At 44.3% G+C, this 22636-nt stretch overlaps 1 protein-coding gene across 1 annotated transcript in view; it reads right to left on the minus strand.

Moving 5' to 3' along the window:
* SLC26A7 (solute carrier family 26 member 7) overlaps window positions 1-22636 on the minus strand; it is a 70484-nt gene that overhangs the window by 35230 nt on the left and 12618 nt on the right. The window contains 5 exon segments of the mRNA XM_054167210.1: window positions 1724-1806; window positions 3130-3282; window positions 14834-14998; window positions 17397-17569; window positions 21515-21625. Coding sequence (XP_054023185.1) covers window positions 1724-1806; window positions 3130-3282; window positions 14834-14998; window positions 17397-17569; window positions 21515-21625 — 685 coding nt within the window.

Genomic DNA, 22636 nt, shown 5'->3' on the forward strand with positions numbered 1-22636 from the left:
TTTGTGGAAGATGTAACAGTTCCAAAAAGAGCATTTATCCCATCTAATGGAGGCCTTCTAATGAGGACTGCAATGGAATGCCTCAGTTAAGAACCAAAGCACCCCAGATTGTCTCTGTGCTGCACAAAAAGTCTCCTTTCTCTCCAGAGCACAAATCACACTACCTAAAATCCACGCTGCGCTCTTAAGGTTTCTAATGTTCCTCACTAACAAAGCAGTTAGCTATTTTAGGTAAATGACTAAATTTAAATTCATTACACTTGTTATTTACCTAAATTGATTACATTTAGCTAAATGCCTAAAAATGCATAGGGATGATCTAGGCTCTCCTTCTGCTTTTCAATAGTATAGAATCTTTTCATCAGATGTTAACCAGAAAATAAGCATCTGATTAAATCTGCAGGAATACAACTTAACTGTTCATAACACCTATTGCAAGGGCACTCTTAGCCCTGTTTTAATCTGATACAAAGTACCTAAAACCCGTTTTCCATCTCAGCAGCTTCTCTTATTTCATTTCTATCAGCACAAGCTGCCATGCATGCACTCACTCATGTTGTCTTGGGTTTGTAGTTATGAAATTTAGGGAAACTCTGCAGTTTCTAAAGAAGAAATTACCCAACAGCTATGCTATTCCTAACCAACCCTTAGAGTTTGAACAGTCTCTCTGATATCTGATTTCTCCTTCCACCTAATTACACTGATTCTATTGTTTCCTTCTCTTCAAGGTCATGGAGAAACCAGAATAACTGTCTGTAGTCAGATGGCTACTTTCTAGATTAAGCATATCTAAATCCTTCACACTTCCTCCGAAACTACAATTTCTAGAACTGCTATGTAAGAGAGTGAAGAAGAATCAGAAGCAGTAATCAACAAACCTTATGTCATTGCAAGTCATTTCTGCTAAAATATCCCAGGGCAACCCTCAAAAAGCAGGCTGTAGGGCGCTCTGTCAAAGAATCATAAAATCATAGATGCATCGGGTTGGAAGGGACTTTGAAAGGCCATCTAGTCCAGCCCCCCTGCAGTGAGCAGGGACATCCTCCATTAGATCAGGTTGCCTAGAGTCCTGTGAAGCCTGACTTTGAATATCCTTAAGGATGGGGCCTCAGCTACCTCTCTGGCCAACCTGTTCCAATGTTCCACCACACTCATCATAAAGAACTTCCTCCTAACGTCCAACCTAAATCTGCTCTAATTTCAAACCATCGCCCCTCAGCCTATCACTACAGGCTTTTGTAAACTGTCTCTCCAACCATTTTATAGACCCCCTTCAGGTATTGGAAAGCCACTATTAAGTCTCCCCAGAGGCTTCTCTTCCCCAGGCTGAACAACCCCAGATCCCTCAGCCTGCCCTTGGCGGAGAGATGTTCCAGCACCCTGACCGTTTTCAAGTCCCTCCGCTGGACTCCCTCCATCAGGCCCCTCTGTCCTCCAGTCACACTCCTATCAGCCACCATTAGGTGCTTAGTACCTATTTTTCATTCCATAAACTAATTAAAAAGTTATGAAAATGTACAAGAAAGTCTGTGTTTTTATGTTGATCTCTATACAGGTATACCTGGGTAACATGGGACTGGTTTACAAGAGCATTAGAGGAGGCTGGAAATTAATGTAATCATTTTTGCCATTTCTTATTTCAGAAAAGTACTTGGACCTCTTCAGAGAGTGTTCCCAGAAATGAATGTATTTAAAAGCCACGAGCTAATAAAACCCACATTACCCTTCAGGAATATGTCCCACAACTTCTAGTCCATAGACGTATTCCATATCAGCATAGCAGCAAGCAATGGATGTAGCAATTATCTATTGATTCAACACAGAAAAAGATGTTATGCTTCTGTTGCTTTTAGCTTCTCACATGGTCTCTGTTAATGTCATAGCTAAACACACGAAGGGTTCATGTATGTACACTTAGGTCCAGTAAGACTGACAAATGTTATTATGAAAATCTTTGCTAATGTGGAAGATAGTTAAAAGAAACTAAGATCTGCACACAATAATGAATCCAGAAAGGATAGCTGAAGAAGGACTGTGATGGAGTTTGCACATGTTATGTTAATGAAAGTCTCTGTAGAGCCTCAGGAACCTTGCCAATCAACATCCAAACAGCCTCCATGCGCCACACTCCATGAGCAGGTTAAAGTAATGCAGCTGATGTTCTCTGAGAACATCTAATGGCAGCACTGACTTCAGCACAAATCAGGTGAAGACTTAGCTGCCTCTTATTTCTATGTTCCAGCAGGGAAAAACCTTGCTGAAGAAGCAGACATTTTGGCCCTGAGGAGGTTTAAACTCATTTCCCATAATTTTTGTGAGGTGAACACACAAATACCAATAGCCCAGGCACAGGTTCCAATCCATGATCCTCATTTTGCTGGTACATTTTATCCAGCACTGTTTAAAAGCTACCACAGAAACAGATCTTAGAGCAGGGACCAGAGCCAAACTACCTCCTTCTCCAACATTTTTCCCAAGAAAAAGTCTTTTGTAAATGACAAAGCAAAAGAAGAGTAATTGTAATGATCCACTCTGCAAAAAAACCTGCCCTTTGTTATTTAATTTCTACTTTAGAGGTCTAGAGAAGAGGCAGAAACTGTCTGTCCTGCTACTGATTATTTGACTACTGTTTAGTCCTTGTAGCAGGGCTTTACAATGCAATAGCTAATCTCAATTTAGCCTAAGCCATGTGAAAGGAAAAGTGTGTCAAAGGACTGAAAGCAATAGCATAGCTATTTAACTTAGATCTAAGCCACATCTACCCTGGAGCTACAGCTAAGGCAACATCTAAGCCACAACTACCCTGGAGCTACAACGTGCCAGTTCATTTCCATTTTCTGCCTCAGACTTCTTAAGATTCTAGGCTTTGTCTTCTTGTGATTATGTAAAAAGTAGCAAACACAAGAAAATATTATACAAATTGGGAACATATGTCACTTCTTTCCTCATTATTTAGCCAAACTGTTTCCTGTTCTGACATCTAACATGCAGCCCTGACAGTTAGCTCTCCGTTTAACAAGTGTCAGGTGTTGGGGGGTAACTATAGGCAACACAGTAAACTTCAGCAGATTATTTCCACCACCAACAGTTTTGCAAGCATAAAGACTGGTCTCAGAATTTTGTACTTACCAAGAGCAAATCGATGGGAAGAACAATTTTAATGTTTCTCTGAAATTTCTCGTTCAGTTCTTTAACGAGCACAAGCACCACGATGCTCAGCAAGGAGAGAAGCAGGGCCTCCAGCTGAACAGACCTGATATTCTCAAAGACGTAGGCATAAATCTACAGCAAACAACAATCACAGATTAAAAAAGCCCACAACAACCTCTTGGGTCATGTGCTGTGGCATATCCCACACAGTTTCAGATGGTGGGGAACTTGAAGGCTCACTCAAAGCCCCACATCGCAGATTGAACCTTTGAAGCATCAGAAGTGTGGCAAACGGTTCACCACGGCAGGTAGCCTGGGGTGAGGGCTGAGGGATGGAGGTTTGGGTGGCTTTGGAGGGGATAAGGAGGGCCCCAGGAGAGACAGGGACTATACTGGGAAAGAATTTGAGCTGGAGGAAGGATTCATCCCACACACAAGGGGGTTTAAGACTCTTCACTGTGGTGCCACAGCTTTGATGCATACATTTTTCCTTCTCTGTGGGAACCCACCCTGAGGGTGCTCCTCAACGCTCCTTCTGGAGCAGGCTGCCCAGAGAGCTTATCATCTCCTTCTCTGGAAGTGTTTGAGACCCATCTAGACATGCTCCTGTGTGACCTGCCCTAAGTGACAATGCTTTGAATAGAATAGAAGAGAATAGAAGAGAATGGAATAGACCAGGTTGGAAGAGACCTTCAAGATCATCGCATCCAACCTATTATCCAACACACCTAATGAACTAAACCACGGCACCAAGCACCCCATCAAGTCTCCTTCTGAACACCTCAATGATGGTGACTCTACCACCTCCCTGCGCAGCCCATCCCAATGGACAATCACTCTCTCTGTGTAGAATTTCTTCCTAACCTCCAGCCTAAACCTCCCCTGGCACAGCTTGAGACTGTGTCCTCTTGTTCTGGTGCTGGTTGCCTGGGATGCCTGGTTTGCAGGAGGGTTGGACTTGATGATCTCTGGAGGTTCCTTCCAACGAATCAGTTTATGCTAATATGAACTTTTGAAAGATGCAGAAAATATTTTCATATATGAGTTTGCAAATTTCTATTGGTAGAAAAAAGAAAGAAAATTGCAGGACATGTAATGTATCTCCTTCTCTGATTTAGCCACTATAAACTCAGCGAGGTACCTGAATGTTGCACAAAAGAATGTTGGATCGTTCATGCACAATGATTCATTTTCAGTGCTTATAGCTCATAGAGTCCATCAGCGCTAATAGATACAGTAAATTTGGGGGAAAAATCCCCAGCATTTAAAAGACAGAAAGGAGAGGAAAAGAAAAGGAGTAAGAAAGAAAAGAGAAAGAAAAATGTAGTGGCTGGATGGGAAGAAAAGCAACAGGGGTCACCCTTTTCAGTTACCTACACAGTAGCACAGACAACACAGTGAGTTGTGAGATTGTCCAGAGAAGGGCAACAAAGTTGGTGAGGGGTTTGGAACACAAGCCCTAAGAGGACAGACTGAGGGAGCTGCACTTGCTTAGCCTGGGGAAGAGGAGGCTCAGGGGAGACCTTCTTGCTCTCTACAACTACCTGAGGGGAGGTTGTAGCCAGGCAGAGGTTAGTCTCTTCTCCCAGGCAAGCAGCACCAGAACAAGAGGACACAGTCTCAAGCTGTGCCAGGGGAGGTTCAGGCTGGAGGTTAAGAAAAAATTCTACACAGAGAGAGTGATTGCCCATTGGAATAGGCTGCCCGGGGAGGTGCTGGAATCACCATCACTGGAGGTGTTTAGGAGGAGACTTGATAGGTTGGTTGGTTCCATGGTTGATTAGGTGGTGTTGGATGATCACATCCAACCTGGTCTATTCTATTCTATTCTATTCTATTCTATTCTATTCTATTCTACTCTATTCTATTCAGTTCTGCTCTGAATTGGAGGGTCCAGAACAACCAGCACCAGAACAAGGGGACACAGTCTCAAGCTGTGCCAGGGGAAGTTTAGGCTTGAGGTGAGGAGCCAGTTCTTCACAGAAAGAGCAATTGGCCATTGGGATGTGCTGCCCAGGGAGGTGGTGGAGTCACCGTCCCTGGAGGTGTTCAAGAGAGGATTGGATGTGGCACTTGGTGCCATGGTTTAGTAGTCCTGAGGTCTTGGGTGACAGGTTGGACTTGATGACCTTTGAGATATTTTCCAACCTTATTGATTCTATGATTCTACATACAAGTTTACTGGAAGGCTTAGAAAGGGCAAAGAAAGTTGAGGGAACTTCTGTCCCAATAAACAAATAATCAGACCCTATCAAAAGTTATTTTCAGGCTTCATGAAGAAGAGCAGCAGTCCCTCGCCTGGAGGAACAGAGAGGCACGGGAATAGATGAACTACACGTGCTTACTAAAGCTGCAGGCATTAAAAAACCCTAAACAAAACCAAAACAAACCAGCTAGGCACAATCCTTTGAATGCTGTATTTATGTTCTGGGAACTATTGTATAGCCTGAAATGTAAACCAGAGAGAGAGCAGAAGCTAAAACCTACGATACAGATTTGGACTGAACCACAAGTAACTTCCTCTTGAACCACAAGGTTAAGCATAGTAAAATCAAGCCACTGAGGCTTGAAGTAATAATACATTCTTTTTCTAAGTGTTTTCTCTAGCAACATCTAAGATCACTAAAATAAATGAAAAGTGACACTTGCAGTTCTGTCAAAATAAAGATTAATAATTTTCCACCCCAGAGGACCTATTGTGAAATGCATCTATAATATTAACAAGGTTTGACAGTTTGGAGCTTAAATACATATATTTATCTTGGACAGGAAAAAGTCCTAGGGAAAAAAAAAAATCATCTTAGGCATGAACCCTGTGCTGGCAGAAAGGTGGCCAATGTGATGAGAAAATATTTTTGCACCACTTTGGTTCTGTCACTCCTTGAAAAGATTCTGTTCGTTTTGGAGATACAATGATTTAAAACAGCTTCCTGGTTTTAACTCTTTCATCATTTCTAAGAATATGTTTTCATAGTCTTTAAGGGCAACAAAAGCCAAATGAACACCAATAAAACCCGCTCTAAAAAGGGTTGCAGGGGGGGAAAAAGAGAGAGAGAGAGAGAGAGAGAGAGAAAATGCAATTTTCCTCATAAAGAAGAAATGCAACCCTAGGACTTTTGATTAAGGGTGCACTGCACAACCCAACACAAACATTTCTCAGAACTCCAGAAAACATTTTAAATCAGCTTTTTAAATAATGTGATCTATATGTCATAAACCTGAGGAATGGTAATCAAGCCACAGTTTTTAACCACATATTGCCTCACTGCCATGGGAAACTCTGTGGATTGCATCTTGAGTGGCTTGGGAGCAGGCTCTGTACCCATCATTTTCCAAGAATGCACTTTCAAGAGAGCACAAGACTGGGCTCTGTGCCCAAGCAGAAACTGTGAGTAATTAAGACAAAAGGAGGCAACCTGGAAAACTATAGTACAGACTGTGCCCACACACTCACCAAAGGCTGAGCGAGATCTAAGGTGAAGTGGTAAGGAAAGAGCAAGCTTGATTCCTGACTGCCAAGATGCGTGCTTGCTTTGAAATGAAGAGTGACTGTTGAAGTGTGACCTTTAGCTGTCTCTGTTGATGGGATTTAACTTACATTTTTATGGGAGTTAATTCAATTTTCCTAGACAAAGCGAGGCAGAAGATGAATTAAGATAATCTTGATGAAGGATTATAAAGAAATATGCATAAGCTTTGAGAATTTGTGCCTTTCTTTGCAATTTAACTGGAAAAGAACTTTCCATACTCTACAGTCATAGAATCATAGAATCAATGAGGTTGGAAAAGACCTCAGAGATCATCAAGTCCAACCTATCACCCAACACCTCATGGCTACTAAACCATGGCTCCAATCCTTTTTTGAACACCTCCAGGGATGGTGACTCCACCACCTCCCCGGGCAGCACATCCCAATGGCCAATCTCTCTTTCTGGGAAGAACTTTCTCCTCACCTGAAGCACTGCCCACATGTGAGGTAAAAGTGTGAATCCTAAATGCAAGCACCTGCAGCTCAAGTTTGTGACAGCTGGCATCTGATGTCAAAGAAATATTTAAAGTGTTTTCATCACAAGCTTCACTGTAAATTCAGTAACTCACATAATTTGGTGAAGCACTTACTGAGATAAATGAGAAAGTAGAAAGCAGGATTTGGTTCGAGAATGCAGTGTACAAAGTAATTCTTTTTGGTGCCATTGTATAATTAGCAAAATATAAAATCACAGCACTAGTACAGTCACTGAGCTCTGCAGCTTGTGTTTTACTTTTCCTGCTAGCATTGTGTAAAGGTTTTTAATGGAAATATTATGAGGAATGAGTGAACTTTCTGGCAACTGATGCAAATTTGCACATTCAGTGAAAAAAGCAATATTCCAATTTTGACAGACACTGAATGTCCCTGTCCTCATGGGAAATGAAAGGCTTTGAGTTCCACTATATTTTCACATATTTCCATAGGGTAATGAGGACCATTGTAATGGTTTATACTCCACAAGGAATGTGCATTCTGATGTACCTGATCTCCTTCTATGCCCAGGTGACTGCCTGGTGGATGTGGGGCAGGCTGTGGATGGAGTCTGCCTGGACCTCAGCAAGGCCTTTGACACCGTGCCCCACAGCAAAATGCTGGCCAAGCTGTCAGCCCCTGGCTTGGACAGCAGCTCTCTGAGCTGGGTTAGGAACTGGCTGGAGGCTGAGCCCAGAGAGTGGTGGTGAATGGTGCCACAGCCAGCTGGCAGCCAGGCACCAGTGGTGTGCCCCAGGGATCAGTGCTGGGCCCCATCCTGTTCAATATCTTCATTGATGATCTGGATGAGGGCATTGAGTCCATCATCAGTAAATTTACTGATGACACCAAGCTGAGGGCAGGAGTTCATCTGCTGGAGAGTGAAGAGGCTCTGCAGAGGGCCCTTGCCAGGCTGGACAGATGGGCAGAGGCCAAGGGCAGGAGACTGAACACATCCAAGTGCCAGGTTCTACACATTGGCCACAACAACCCCATGCAGAGCTACAGGCTGGGGTCAGAGTGGCTGGAGAGCAGCCAGGCAGGAAGAGACCTGGGGGTACTGGTTGACAGCAGCTGAACATGAGCCAGCAGTGTGCCCAGGTGGCCAAGAAGGCCAATGGCATCCTGGCCTGCATCAGGAATAGTGTGGCCAGCAGGAGCAGGGAAGTCCTTGTGCCCTATGCTCAGCACTGGTTAGGCCACACCTTGAGTCCTGTGTCCAGTTCTGGGCCCCTCAGTTTAAGAAGGACATTGAGAGACTTGAAGGTGTCCAGAGAGGGGCAAGGAGGCTGGGGAGGGGTCTGGAGCACAGCCCTGTGAGGAGAGGCTGAGGGAGCTGGGGTTGCTTAGCCTGGAGAAGAGGAGGCTCAGGGCAGACCTTCTTGCTGTCTCCAACTCGCTGAAGGGAGGTTGTAGCCAGGTGGGGGTTGGTCTCTTCTCCAAGGCAAGCAGCATGAGAACAAGAGGACAAAGTCTCAAGCTGCTCCAGGGGAAGTTTAGGCTGGAGGTGAGGAGAAAGTTCTTCCCAGCAAGATAGATTGGCCATTGGGATGTGATGCCCAGGGAGGTGGTGGAGTCCCCATCCCTGGAGGTGTTCAAAAAAGGATTGGATGTGGCACTTGAGGCCATAGTTTAGTTAGTCATGAGGTGTTGGGTGACAGGTTGGACTTGATGATCTTTGAGGTCTTTTCCAAACTTATTGATTCTATGATTCTATGATTAATTAAATGAGGGAAGGGAAGGGAAGGGAAGGGAAGGGAAGGGAAGGGAAGGGAAGGGAAGGGAAGGGAAGGGAAGGGAAGGGAAGGGAAGGGAAGGGAAGGGAAGGGAAGGGAAGGGAAGGGAAGGGAAGGGAAGGGAAGGGAAGGGAAGGGAAGGGAAGGGAAGGGAAGGGAAGGGAAGGGAAGGGAAGGGAAGGGAAGGGAAGGGAAGGGAAGGGAAGGGAAGGGAAGGGAAGGGAAGGAAAGGAAAGGGAAGGAAAGGAAAGGGAAGGAAAGGAAAGGGAAGGAAAGGAAAGGGAAGGAAAGGAAAGGGAAGGAAAGGAAAGGGAAGGAAAGGAAAGGGAAGGAAAGGAAAGGGAAGGAAAGGAAAGGGAAGGAAAGGAAAGGAAAGGAAAGGAAAGGGAAGGAAAGGAAAGGGAAGGAAAGGAAAGGAAAGGAAAGGAAAGGAAAGGAAAGGAAAGGAAAGGAAAGGAAAGGAAAGGAAAGGAAAGGAAAGGAAAGGAAAGGAAAGGAAAGGAAAGGAAAGGAAAGGAAAGGAAAGGAAAGGAAAGGAAAGGAAAGGAAAGGAAAGGAAAGGAAAGGAAAGGAAAGGAAAGGAAAGGAAAGGAAAGGAAAGGAAAGGAAAGGAAAGGAAAGGAAAGGAAAGGAAAGGAAAGGAAAGGAAAGGAAAGGAAAGGAAAGGAAAGGAAAGGAAAGGAAAGGAAAGGAAAGGAAAGGAAAGGAAAGGAAAGGAAAGGAAAGGAAAGGAAAGGAAAGGGAAAATAAGAGTCTGATAGTGGGTATGTGAATTTTTTTTCAGCTAATTGTAGCACAACCACGAGGATTTTGCAAGGAACTTGCAACACAACCACAAAGGCCCTCATTTTGCAAGGTTTGTGAGGTTCCAGTTCATTTTGCAGTGCTGCATTTCGAGGAAATTTGTGGAAAGATAACTATAACAAGAGGTGGGCAAAGGGCAAATGTAGAAATGTTTCACTGATTTCAGATCCTAAGTAAAACTCCATGCTTTTCTTGTGCCTTGTGAAAATTAGACCTCACACGTGACCTGCCTTCACCATTTTTCTTCTTCACCTTGCTCTTCTCATTTGCAAAAGCTCACTTGATGCTGCAAAGCACAGCCCAGTTGCAGAGGTACAAATCATATACAGGGAAAATAGCATGAGCTACACGTAAAGACAAAAATCCTATAGGCTCCATGCCAGTGCAGTAGATTTGTTCTCCATATGCAAAGTTCATTTTGACATGATCTCACTTGCTATAAAGAATCCATTTCTCTGGCTTGCTTTTACTTTTAACTCTCCCATCACACTTTATTAAACATTCTTATTTTTGCTTTTCCAACCCAAAAGGCTGCCTGAGGCAAAGCAATCAGCTCTGTGAGTGGGAGGTGGAGTGGAGAAATAAAAAAAAATTATATATATAAGCAAAATTGCCAGCCTTTGGGTTTCAAGAATGTAAAGAACATGTCTGGAAAGACACAGCAAATGTGCCTTTCACTGTCCACTTGCATCTGCACACCAACATGTCTGCTTAGTATAATTGTCATATAAAACAACCACCACAGGGGGTGGGAGGAAGTTAAAATCATAGATTCATAGAATGGTTTGGACTGGAAATGACCTTAAAGACCATCTAGTTACATAGAATACATAGAATAGAATAGAATAGAATAGAATAGAATAGAATAGAATAGAATAAACCAGGTTGGAAGAGACCTTCAAGACCATCACGTCCAACCAATCCAACCCACTCAAACAACTAACCCATGGCACCAAGCACCCCATCAAGTCTCCTCCTGAACACCTTCAATGATGGGGACTCCACCACCTCCCCAGGCAGCCCATTCCAATGGGCACTCACTCTCTCTGTGTAGAACTTCTTCCTAAGATCCAACCTAAACCTCCCCTGGCACAGCCTGAGACTGTGTCCTCTTGTTCTGGTACTGGCTGCCTGGGAGAAGAGACCAACCTTCGCCTGTCTACAACCTCCCTTCAGGTAGTTGTAGAGAGTAATAAGGTCACTCCTGAGTCTCCTCTTCTCCAGGCTAAGCAACCCCAGTTCCAACTGCCCTGCCAAGGGCAGGGACAACTTCTACCACACTGACTTGCTAAGGCCTCATCCACCCTGGCTTTGAACGCCTCCAGGGAGGGAGCATCCACAACCTCCCAGACAACCTGTTTCAGGGTTTCAACACTCTCACTAAAGAATTTCTTCCTAATCTCCAGGCTAAATCTCAGTCTGGTTCTTCTGACCAAGATAGTGAACCTTCCTAAGAAATCCTTAAGTCTGAACTGATGCAAGAAACCTTTTAAAGTACTCATATGGTAAAACTGTCCCTTTAAATTGTCGAGAGGTTTCATTATTCGTTTCATCTCTTGAGGTGTGTCTGTTCATTTATTTTCACACTGTTCTACAGAGCAATGCAGAAACTTTAAACCAAAATAACCATGAAAATTCTTCTTTGCAAAATGTTTAAAGGGGTTTGATTTCGAAAGTGAATTGAAGGGCAAGGAGCTTGCTTCATAGACATTAAAAAATACAAGGGTTAAGGGAATATGTTTCTTTCAAAGCATTTGGATGACCTCATTTATGATATCATCAACACACCAACGTGGAAATATTTCTTTGTATCACTGCTGTTCCATTATTATTGCTCATAATGTGGATTTTGATTATGTCTTGGCTGTGATACTTAACACCAGCCACCTCTGCATGATATTCCTGCGTGTAAGGATAGTCTCCATGGACACACCACAAAAACAAAGCTAGTCACATTGTGTGTTAAGAAGCATTTCTGAAAATGGGTTTTAATAACTATTTAAGAAATTCTTTAGAGTGAGGGTTGGTGAGACACTGGAACAGGCTGCCCAGGGAGGTCATGGATACCCCCTCCCTGGAGGTGTTCAAGGCCAGGTTGAATGAGGCCTTGAGCAACCTGGGCTGGTGGAAGGTGTCCCTGCCCATGGCAGGGGGCTTGGGACTAGATGATCTTTAAGGTCCCTTCCAACCCAAACTATTCTAGGAGTCTAAATATGTTAATATATGAAGAATCATTTGTAACAGACTTGCAGGCCAACTGACTGCTCATAAAAAATGAATATGAGACTTTTAGTGAAGTCCCAACAAGATAAATGATCCTTGAGGTCTTTTCCAACCTTATTGATTCGATGATTATATATATATATAAATGACTTTTATTTACTTACATGCCCCTAATTCTTATTAGCAAATTCTTGTTAATAACTTCTCATTAATAAATTTCCCCTACAAAAAGGGGAATGGATCCCCCATACAAATGCATCATCCACACAAAATGTTGTCAACTTTATAAAGTACAACGACCTAACATCCTAAAAGCAGCATCTCCTCATTACAGAGCTCACAGTAACAAATTTCAAGAAATTAATAGGAAAAATTAAATTGTACAGCAGTTCAAGAAAATGTAGCACAGTATCACAGTATCACCAAGGTTGGAAGAGACCTCAAAGATCATCAAGTCCAACCTGTCACCACAGACCTCATGACTAGACCATGGCACCAAGTGCCACATCCTATCCCCTCCTGAACACCTCCAGGGATGGGGACTCCACCACCTCCCTGGGCAGCACATCCCAATGACGAACGACTCTCTCAGGGAAGAACTTTCTCCTCACCTCCAGCTTAAACTTCCCCTGGTGCAGCTAGAGACTGTGTCCCCTTGTTCTGGTGCTGGTTGCTAGAGAGAAGAGACCAACCCCTTCCTGGCTACAACCTTCAGGTAGTTGTAGAGGGCAATGAGGTCTCCCCTGAGCCTCCTCTTCTCCAGGCTAAGCAACCCCAGCTCCCTCAGCCTCTCCTCACAGGGCTGTGCTCAAGGCCTCTCCCCAGCCTTGTTGCCCTTCTCTGGACACCTTCAAGTGTCTCGATGTCCTTCTTAAACTGAGGGGCCCAGAACTGGACACAGGACTCAAGGTGTGGCCTAACCAATGCAGAGTCCAGGGGCACAATGACCTCCCTGCTCCTGCTGGCCACACTATTCCTAATGCAGACCAGGATGCCATTGGCCTTCTTGGCCACCTGGGCACACTGCTGGCTCATGTTTAGGTGGCTGTCAATCAGCACCGCCAGGTCCCTTAATTAATTGTTTTTGTTTAGTGCTTAATTAGATGAAGCTTCACTTCATCTGCTGATCAATTCATTGATTGCTAGCAGCTGAATATAAGTATCACCTCAGCAAGTAACTAAAGATTTGTTACAAGCAACATATCATTTTGACAGATGCTATGGTTGTACTATTAGTGCTTCTGCCTTTATGCCCACAACACCTAAACTCAAGGTTTGCTGGAATAAGTTACCATAAAGACTATGTTCTTCTATCTTTTGTGCAATAGGATTCTACAGCTTTGCCCTTTAAGGCTGCAGCCAACGCTACCTGCTTTCCCAAGGGAGTAACCATGACAGTGTCTGAAAGGCCAAGTGCATTTCATAGAACTCACCTTAGAGCTGTACACTTACAGTGCTCATGGCAGAGTAATGTCATCAAGCAGTAAGTAACATATGTAGGGTCACTCTTGCCCAGGAGATCCTCAAATCATGGCTCATTTTCCTTTCCATAGTGTGGCTTAGGCTGGAAGGGCCCTTACAGGCCATCAACTCCAACCTCCCTGCCATGGTCAGGGACACTTCTGCTTATGAAGATAGGCTGAGGGAGCGGGGGGCGTTCAGCCTGGAGAAGAGAAGATTCTGGGGGCAACTTAGAGCTGCCTTCTAATAACTGAAGGCTGTGACCATTTTAGGCTACACCTTTAAGAAGGACAGTTACTGAAACACTCTGGCTGAATGTTTTGGTGTGAAAAGGAGAACAAAGATAATTCTAAACTAATTTCATTGGCAGAGTGGTAGAATGTTACTTTAAATTCTAGTTTTAGTTCAGTTTGAGTCTCAGTAAGTCTGTTGTTTTCAGTCTATCTGAACAGCTGTCTTCTGTCCGTGCTGGCGAGCACTGACCTTCAACTAACAAGAGACTAATTCTTTTCCTTTCCTTAGCACACGCTTTTAACTAACAGAATTTCCTCCTTAATAATTACTTCTCTCTCTCTTCGTTTGCCATTGGAATGTGCTGCCCAGGGAGGTGGTGGAGTTACTGTCCCTGGAGGTGTTCAAGAGGGGATTGGATGTGGCACTTGGTGCCATGGTCTAGTCATGAGGTCTGTGGTGACAGGTTGGACTCAATGATCTTTGAGGTCTCTTCCAGCCTTGGTGATACTGTGATGCTAACCCTTTTTGGGGAAAAAGGGAGGAAAGGAGAGAAGGGGGTTTTGGGGGAGGGCAGGTTTCCTGTGTTATGCTCTTTGCTGTCTATTTTTGCATATATTGTGAATACTGTATATTGTGTATATATTCACTGCATTTCATCCTGCTTGTCAAATATAGCTCTTTGCCATTGTTGCTTCTCCAACTGAGTTAGCCATGGTTTGGGGGGTGGGGGGGGAACTGAACTTCTCTCACCACCACTAAGGCACTCTACAGGAAGGCTGCACAGGGACTTTTCATAAGGCTGTCTAACAATAGGGCAAGGGGGAATGGTTTTAAGATGAGGAAGAGTAGGGTTAGACTGGATCTTAGGAAGAAGTTCTTCAGTATGAGGGTGGTGAGACTCTGGAATATGCTGCTCAGGGAGGCTGTGGATGCCTTCTCTCTGGGGGTGTTAAAGGCCAGGATGTAAAAGGCCTTGAGCAGACAAGTCTAGCCTTGAGGTGTCCTTGCCCATGGCAAGGATGTTGGAACAGATGATCTCTAAGACCCCTCCCAACCTAAGCCATTCTATGATTCTCTGAATTTGTCTTACAAACAGAGCTAGGAAGATGAAAGTTTGGTTATTCCATTCCCTGTTCATTCACAGGCATGTATAACAAATTTATCATAGCTGTCAGAGAAAATGTTAGCTAATGGAAGAACTCATGTCACTGACTGGACTCACATGAAAGAATCCCAGTGGCCCTGATATGTATGGCATTTTCATTCCCAGCAGATACTTCACTTGTGAAGTCACAACGTGTGTAGCTGCTCCTGTTGTCATTGCACTTATCACTGGTTCTGTTAGCAAGAAAGTGGCACTGCCCAGCTGCAGCACAAACATCACTACCTGCAAGGCAAAAAAGGCATGATTATCAGAAATTACAATAAAAATGCAGCTGTCTGGTGATAGGACAATGAGCCAGGGGCCTTTTAATATAAATGAGGTAAAGATGAAAAGAAAAAGCCCATTGAAGAGCAAGTGTAGCTGAAAATGGAGCCCACTGAAGCTCTGCATTTTCACCTGCATTATCTTACTCACATCGCTGGTTTGTGAGAGTCCAACATTAGCTAAGTGACAAAAGTCACTAATCCAATCACCTGTGTAATCTGGTATAGGTGATCCTGCTCTGGCAGGGGGGTTAGACTAGATGATCTTTCAGGGTCCCTTCCAGCCCCTGAAATTCTGTGATTCTGTGAAAAGTGTTCTTGTAGAAGTTGTCTTCATGCAGTGCCTAGCATTGTCTCCAGCTCAAATACATGGCCACAATATAAGGACATCAGCACAGCAGAGAACCATAAACTAAAGCAAGTCCAAAGGTGAGGAAGGTGCTAAGGCTTGCTCCTGCTCCACTGCTATCCAGGATAACTTCGACAGAAAGCAGCTGTCCCCAGATCCATCATATTTGTTCTTCTTGTCCCAGAGTACCTCCTCTATCCCAGCTTATTCATCACTTTTAATTTAGTTTGGAAAGTAGAAGCAGATCACTAACTTAGCTCTGCATTACCAGCAAGAAGTGCCCTGTCACCTTATCTGGGAACTGCAGCAAGTGTCAGCCAGGAGGCTGGGATGGTGATGAGGCACATGGATTCCCATGCTTAACAGCACTCAGGAGGATGGCAAAGTTTAATCACAGCCTCGATCCAGGTGTTCACTTGAATATTGTGGATCAGTTGCTTTAAGGCACTCCTCTAGGGAATTTCAATCTGGAGGTTTCAATCTGGCCTCTAACCACTAAACTTGCATGAAGGACTAGTGGCAGCACTACAATCACCAACTGCATTAGCATGACTAATGCAAGTGACATTACTCACCTGGGAGAGGAGCCCATGCACATGGCACACTTCCCTATCAAACCTGATCTGAAGATGCAGGCAGAGAATTTTCTGGTTCTTCTCATTTCAATCAGGCTTAAATAGGACACAGACTGAGTTAAATCAGTTGGTGCAGCTCAAGGTATATGAAAAAGCAGAACTTTTTAGAATGAAAGAGCAAGAGGTCCAGTGGATTTACACACCTTAAGTGGATTCTGCAGCAGCTAAGCAAGAAAAGTCTACACTGCATTTTGAAGTTAGATCAAATGCAGGCACCAGCTTCTCACTTGACACATTTTGGCCTTTAGCACTCCTAGCTTGCTGGGGACAGCATCAGAGGTTGTCAGGCTGTGAGCATAGCACTCCTGCATGAAGGGCTCTGTGCACACACAGAGGACACTGCTGTTTCCAGCACCCTGCACAGTGTGGTGCTGCACACACGGGTGCAAAGAGACAGCACAAGCAGCAGCCACGCACAAGCAGTATCAGCTCTACTCATATGCTGTCTGTGGGGTTTCCCTCATGCTGCTATCCAGTCATAACTCTGTAACCAGTAAAAGAACAAAGAAATGCAACAGAAATGACCATACTTCTGGGTGTTTCATACTGACTAACATGGGCACAGGGCCCAGCTCCTGCCAAGTGCACAGGCCATTGGAGATCCCCTTCCGGACTCCCTGCCTCGTCCTCTGCATGGTAGAAGAATTCAATGCACCAAGCGCAGGGGGCTGGGTTTCTTTCAGGAGGAGCTGTACCCAGGAGGTGTTGCAATGCTGACTGCTGGAACATTTCTTCTTTTTAAATATTTACAAGGAAAGAGGGAAGCCTTCTTTGAAGACCTAAGCAACTGGCAATGGATAAAGGAACTCAGTGCTTGTGGTCAGAACAGGAAAAGAAAAGAAATTTAAAAGACCTCTGATCATTTGAATAAGCTTTGGAGAATCATTTGTAGACATCTGTTTTACTAATTTATTTCACTTTAATGATGGGTGTGTGAACTCTGAAGAGAATTTAATAATGCATTCCCTACTGTTTTTAATTATTTAATATTGTATAGTATTTCTCTTCAAGCCAAGAGCAATAGAAAACCCCAGGAACATGTCAGTGCGTACCAGGAGCTGATTCATGTTCTGTTTCTGAAGAAATGGGAGCACCACCAACAATTGCCTATTATATTAGGGTGGATTGAATGTGATTTTACCCCATATTGCAACACCCTAGGAGCATGTACACAGACAATTACCACATCTTAACAAAGGAGCAGTAAATTCCTAAAGCACATTCATTCCATCATTGCTGAATGTCAGACCAGACCCATGGTCAGTTTTTGCAGAGAAGAGAGGGGAGGGGGGTGAAAAAAAGGAACTACAAAAGTCATAACTGACACCAATGCAATGCAGCAGCAGCATAAAGAATGTGTGTTTGCCTCTGACCTGAATGATGCCTCCTAGAAAGGAAACTGCTGCTGCAACTCCAATCCTCTGCATTTCAAACTCGGAGAGGCCCAGCACTCTGGAGGTGTTGTTCATGGTGAAATTCACACTGACTGAGGGAACAAGACGCTCAACTGCGTTGGCAGATATTAAAGAAGTCAAAGCAAAGGTCCCTATTGAAAACAAACAAAAAAGAAGCAGCCACACATTAGTCACCGTATTTCTATGCCTGTCTGTACTCACAGAATCACAGACCTGTCAGGGTTGGAAGGGACCTCAAAGATCACCCAGTTCCAACACCCCTGAATGGGCAGGGACACCTCACACTACAGCAGGTTGCTCACAGCCACATCCAGCCTGGCATTAAAACCTTCCAGGGGTGGGGCTTCTAGATCAGGTTGCCCAGAGTCCTGTTGAGCCTCACGTTGATTATCACACTACCGCAGTCTCACAGTATAACTAAGGTTGGAACAGACCCCAAGGATCATCGAGTCCAACCTGTCACCACAGACCTCATGACTAGACCATGGCTCCAAGGGCCACATCCAATCTCCTCTTGAACACCTCCAGGGCTGGTGACTCCACCACCTCCCTGGGCAGCACATCCCAATGGTGAATGACTCGCTCAGTGAAGAACTTTCTCCCCACCTCGAGTCTAAACTTCCCCTGGCGCAGCTTGAGACTGTGTCCTCTTGTTCTGGTGCTGGTTGCCTGGGAGAAGAGACCAACCCCCACCTGGCTACAACCTCCCTTCAGGTAGTTGTGGAGAGCAGTAAGGTCTCCAGATATGGGGCCTCGACCTGTTCCAGTGTCTCACCACCCTCATGGTGAAGAACCATTTCCTAACATCCCATCTGAATACACCCACTTCCATTTTTGTTTCATTCCCCCTAGTCCTATCCCTGCCCAACATCCTAAAACGCCCCTCATGACCCTTGATCTGTTTTTCCAAACTTGGCTCTTCTGAGTGAAATTGCCATTTGGGGCACTGTGCCTCTCATGGTAAGAACAATTCCTAAGGTAAACCTTCCATCATGAGCATGTTCACTTGCACGTGTTACAAACGAGGTTCTAACACAACAGCTTGCAATGATTTCAAGTTATCAGAAATGCTTTTAACTGGCCTGGGTGTCATGAGACACCCTTTTGTCTGGAGATCCCAAATGTCCCAGATTCATGCTGCATACATAGTACCTAGCCCATTAAGTTAGCAGCTGTATGTGTTCAAAACCCCAACAATCTGAACTCTAATAAACAAAGGCAGGATATGAAAGAAAGGTTTTTATTTGCTGAGGGAGGTAAAGCAAGTTTAATGACACATAGAAGAAAGGGAATGATAACTCAGTATAGCCTGGAGAAGAGGAGGCTCAGGGGAGACCTTATTGCTCTCTGCAGAGCTCCAAGTGGCTCCATGTGGCTCCAAGTGCCACATCCAATCCTTTTTTGAACACCTCCAGGGATGGTGACTCCACCACCTCCCTGGGCAGCACATTCCAATGGCCAATTACTCTTTCTGGGAAGAACTTTCTCCTCACCTCCAGCCTAAACCTCCCCCGGTGCAGCTTGAGACTGTGTCCTCTTGTTCTGGTGCTGGTTGCCTGGGAGAAGAGACCAACCCCCACCTGTATATGACCTCCTTTCAGGATGCTGTAGAGAGCAATAAGTTCTCCTTATGTCTACTATTGCAGGACAGTTGTACTTTCACCTTGGCCCTCACAGAGTAAACCTCCCAGCATGAATTCTTCAGGATTTTGCCATGGACACCTCCACCCTGAAAAATTACCTGAGAGTCCTATCTTTTGCTTCTCATATATTAACCTGCTAATCATTAATAAAAGAACTCCTGTCACAAGGGCAGCTTAGTTTCTTTAGTCACCTTTGGTGTGGAACCTTATCAGTAACTGTTTGGCCATTCTGATATCTTAGATTCAATGTATTTCCTTTCTCCGTGTGCTTACTCATACATAGGAGGTCAGAGTGGCAGGATTTTCCTTTGCAGCAGTCACAGTAAGCCCTCTGCAACAGAATCTGATTATATATGTCATTTAGTGATCCTATTTTGTATTCTAGTCTACAAATAACAGGGTGCAAGAGAAGTCTGCAGTTCCCAAGATTCCTTCCTCTGACAGATGAAATTACAGGGATAATTTGACAGCCCTATGGCCTCGTCACACCACCTCCCCATTACACCTTTGTCAGAAAGGTGTCCCACCACTTCCTCATCCTCTTCGTGGTAATCTTCACATTCCTTTTTTTTAGCCTTCTAAACATCCTGCCTATGTTTGACCTGCCATGTTTCACAGCTTTCCTGCTCACCTCATTGCTGGGCAGGGAGAAATTTGATGAAGTTCAACCTTCTTGCACCTGGGAAGGAACAACTCCATGCACCAGTATAGGCTGGGGATCGACCTGCTGGAGAGCAATGAAGGGGAAAAGGACCTGGGGGTCCGGGTGGATGGAAGGATGACCATGAGCCAGCAATGTGCTCTGGTAGCCAAGAAGGCCAATGCTGTTCTGGGCCGGATTAGAAAGGTTGTGACCAGTAGGTCAGGAAAGGTTCTCCTCCCCCTCTACTCTGCCCTGGTGAGGCCACATCTGGAATATTGTGTCCAGTTCTGTGCCCCTCAGTTCAAGAAAGAGTGAGCTGCTTGAGAGTCCAGCACAGAGCCATGAGGATGATGAAGGGAATGGAGCATCTTCCATATGAGGAGAGACTGAGGGAGCTGAGGGCTCTGTAGCTTAGAGGAGACTGAGAGGTGACCTCATCACTGTTTATAAATACATAAAGGGTGAGTCCTGAGAGGCTGGAGCCAGGCTCTGCTGGGTGGTGCACGGCGACAGCACAAGGGGCAGTGGTGGAAGCTGAGGCATAGGAAGTTTCACAGAAGGGAAAATTGTGACAGAGCCCTGGAACAGGCTGCCCAGGAACAGGCTGCCCAGGGGGGTTGTGGAGTCTCCCTCTCTGGAGATACTCAAAACTCACCTGGATGTGTTCCTGTGTGGTCTGCTGTAAGTGATCCTGCTCTGGCAGGGGGGTTGGACTGGATGAGCTTTTGAGGCCCCTTCCAGCCCCTGAAATTCTCTGATTCTGTGATTTGGTCAAGCTTTCCATTTTTCAAGTGCCCTTAATTTTGTTGTTGAAGTATGAAGAGTTTTCTCCAATCACATTTTCTTTTTTGAATCATGATGCACATTTTACCTGGGCCTAAAATGTTTGTTTGTTTGTTTGTTTCCCCAACAACATTCAGGATAATTGTAGGTGTTGTGCTTTTCAGATCAATCTTTTTTTTCTTTTAAACCTGTTCTCTACTTTTTACTTAGGAAAAATTAAAAAAAAAAAGAGAGAGAGTTTACATCAAGCTGGACTTGAAAACAGTTTACATCCAACTGTAAGAGCTAGCTGTGGTATTATGACAGATGAAACTGTCTCAGGGGATGTTTCAAGACCAATTATCCCAAAAATAATCAAGGAAAAGGTGCAGGGGTTGCTTGGTTCTGTCTTTTAAATTAGATCAGCTATGTCACAGAAGAGACATTTCAGGTAAGTGAAAGATGGCAGAACTGGGCCATTGATGAATTTTCCATTTCATATTAACACCACTGACTTCACTAGCAAAGGGCACTTCTACAGCCTGTACACCTATGGAGACCTCTTCTGATCTTACAGAAAATGCTGCTAGAAGAGATTGTATGAGGAATGATGGAGCATTTGTGGATCTGAAGCAGGTGGGACAGCTCCAGTTCAGCCTGCACATCGTAACTCCTTAACTGGAGCTGGTGGGGTGAGTGCATGAGGCTAATGAAAGGATCAACAGCATCCCACTCAAATTTATTTTACAAAATGCTGGTTTGTTTCCTTTTTCCCTTAAGATTAAATTCTGAAATAGACACCTGTGGAAGGAACAGGTTTCCACACCAAGCTCTATGCAGGAACTCACAGTTATGGAGCCGTGGGACTCAGCAAATTATCCTCTGAGCAAGGATCCTCTAGCACAAGGATAAAGTATGAGACTTAACTGTTTAGTCTTGGATCATTTTCACTCTATTGATCTTATAACAACAATGTTCAGCTCCCATTTCCTTTGCTCTGAGCGTGTGTTTAGCAAATAGCCCTTTACCTGTCGCAACGTGACGTCCCATTCCAAACATGGCATAGACAATGGCAGGGAAGAAAGAGCCATACAAACCAAAAACTGGATGGACTGAAGACAGAATTGCAAAGGCCAGCCCTAAAGGAAGATAAATGGAATTACTTCATTATATTAAGATCAAACATTCAGTTATTTAAGAGTAAACACTTATAGTTCTATTAAGAGCAGGTAAAAACCTACCTTCATTCACCATAAGCCAACTAGTGCACAATGAGGGCCAGAAAGGACTGTGAAAGATTTTTTCATCAGAGTCCTCACACTTCCTTCTGAGTCTTGTTACCAGCAGAAACAAATGGGCCACAGATACAATTTGTGGCACCAGCTCCCATATATTCAGGTCATCTCCCTCAGCAGTTCCAAACTTCTTTTTAATAGATGATCCTCACAAAGATGGGCTGGAAACTGCCAAGGCTCCAGGCAGTCAGATGGTTATTTCTTACAAGCCGTTCAAAACCTATAATTTTGGTTTGGATGGAGCCCCTTCAGTCTGCTTTCTCCTAATTTCTTAAACTAAAGAGTTCATTGCCTAGGGCTTTTAATCCTTTAGATACTAACATATTGGTTTTGTTATGTAAAGCTGTCAGCCCAGAAATGGAAAATGTTTGATTTCCATCTTGGAAGGGAGAATGAACTGAGATGGTTAGGATTTACCTTCATTGCTTAGCTAAAGGGGACAGCACCCATCTTTTCCTTACAAAGTCTCAGAGTATACCAAGAAATCATCTTTTAACAGAGACATTTCTGCAGAGAAGCAGCTTTGGCCACTGGTCAGCTTTCAAGACAGCAAGCAAGTCAGCTGCAAGAGAAACTGCCCAGACTATGCTTCCGACCAGCAACCTCTCCTGGCACTTCCCAGCTTTTGCTCCTACAAACTTAAAGTAGCAGAAATTATCTGTCAAACTTGCTCCACAAATCCTGGTGAATACCTTGTCATGCAGTAGGGAAGACAGGACTGGTTTGGATAACATAGAAGGTGCCTTCCTGAAGTCCACCAGGATCAGTCTGAGCTGGTTTGTGTGTGTGTGCATGGCCATGCATGGTCTGTACCAGAGGTCATTCAGATCCATGAAATTAATCTGCCTTCTGTTT

This window comes from Dryobates pubescens, chromosome 14 (assembly GCF_014839835.1).
Source record: "Dryobates pubescens isolate bDryPub1 chromosome 14, bDryPub1.pri, whole genome shotgun sequence".
In the NCBI taxonomy this organism is placed as follows: domain Eukaryota; kingdom Metazoa; phylum Chordata; class Aves; order Piciformes; family Picidae; genus Dryobates; species Dryobates pubescens.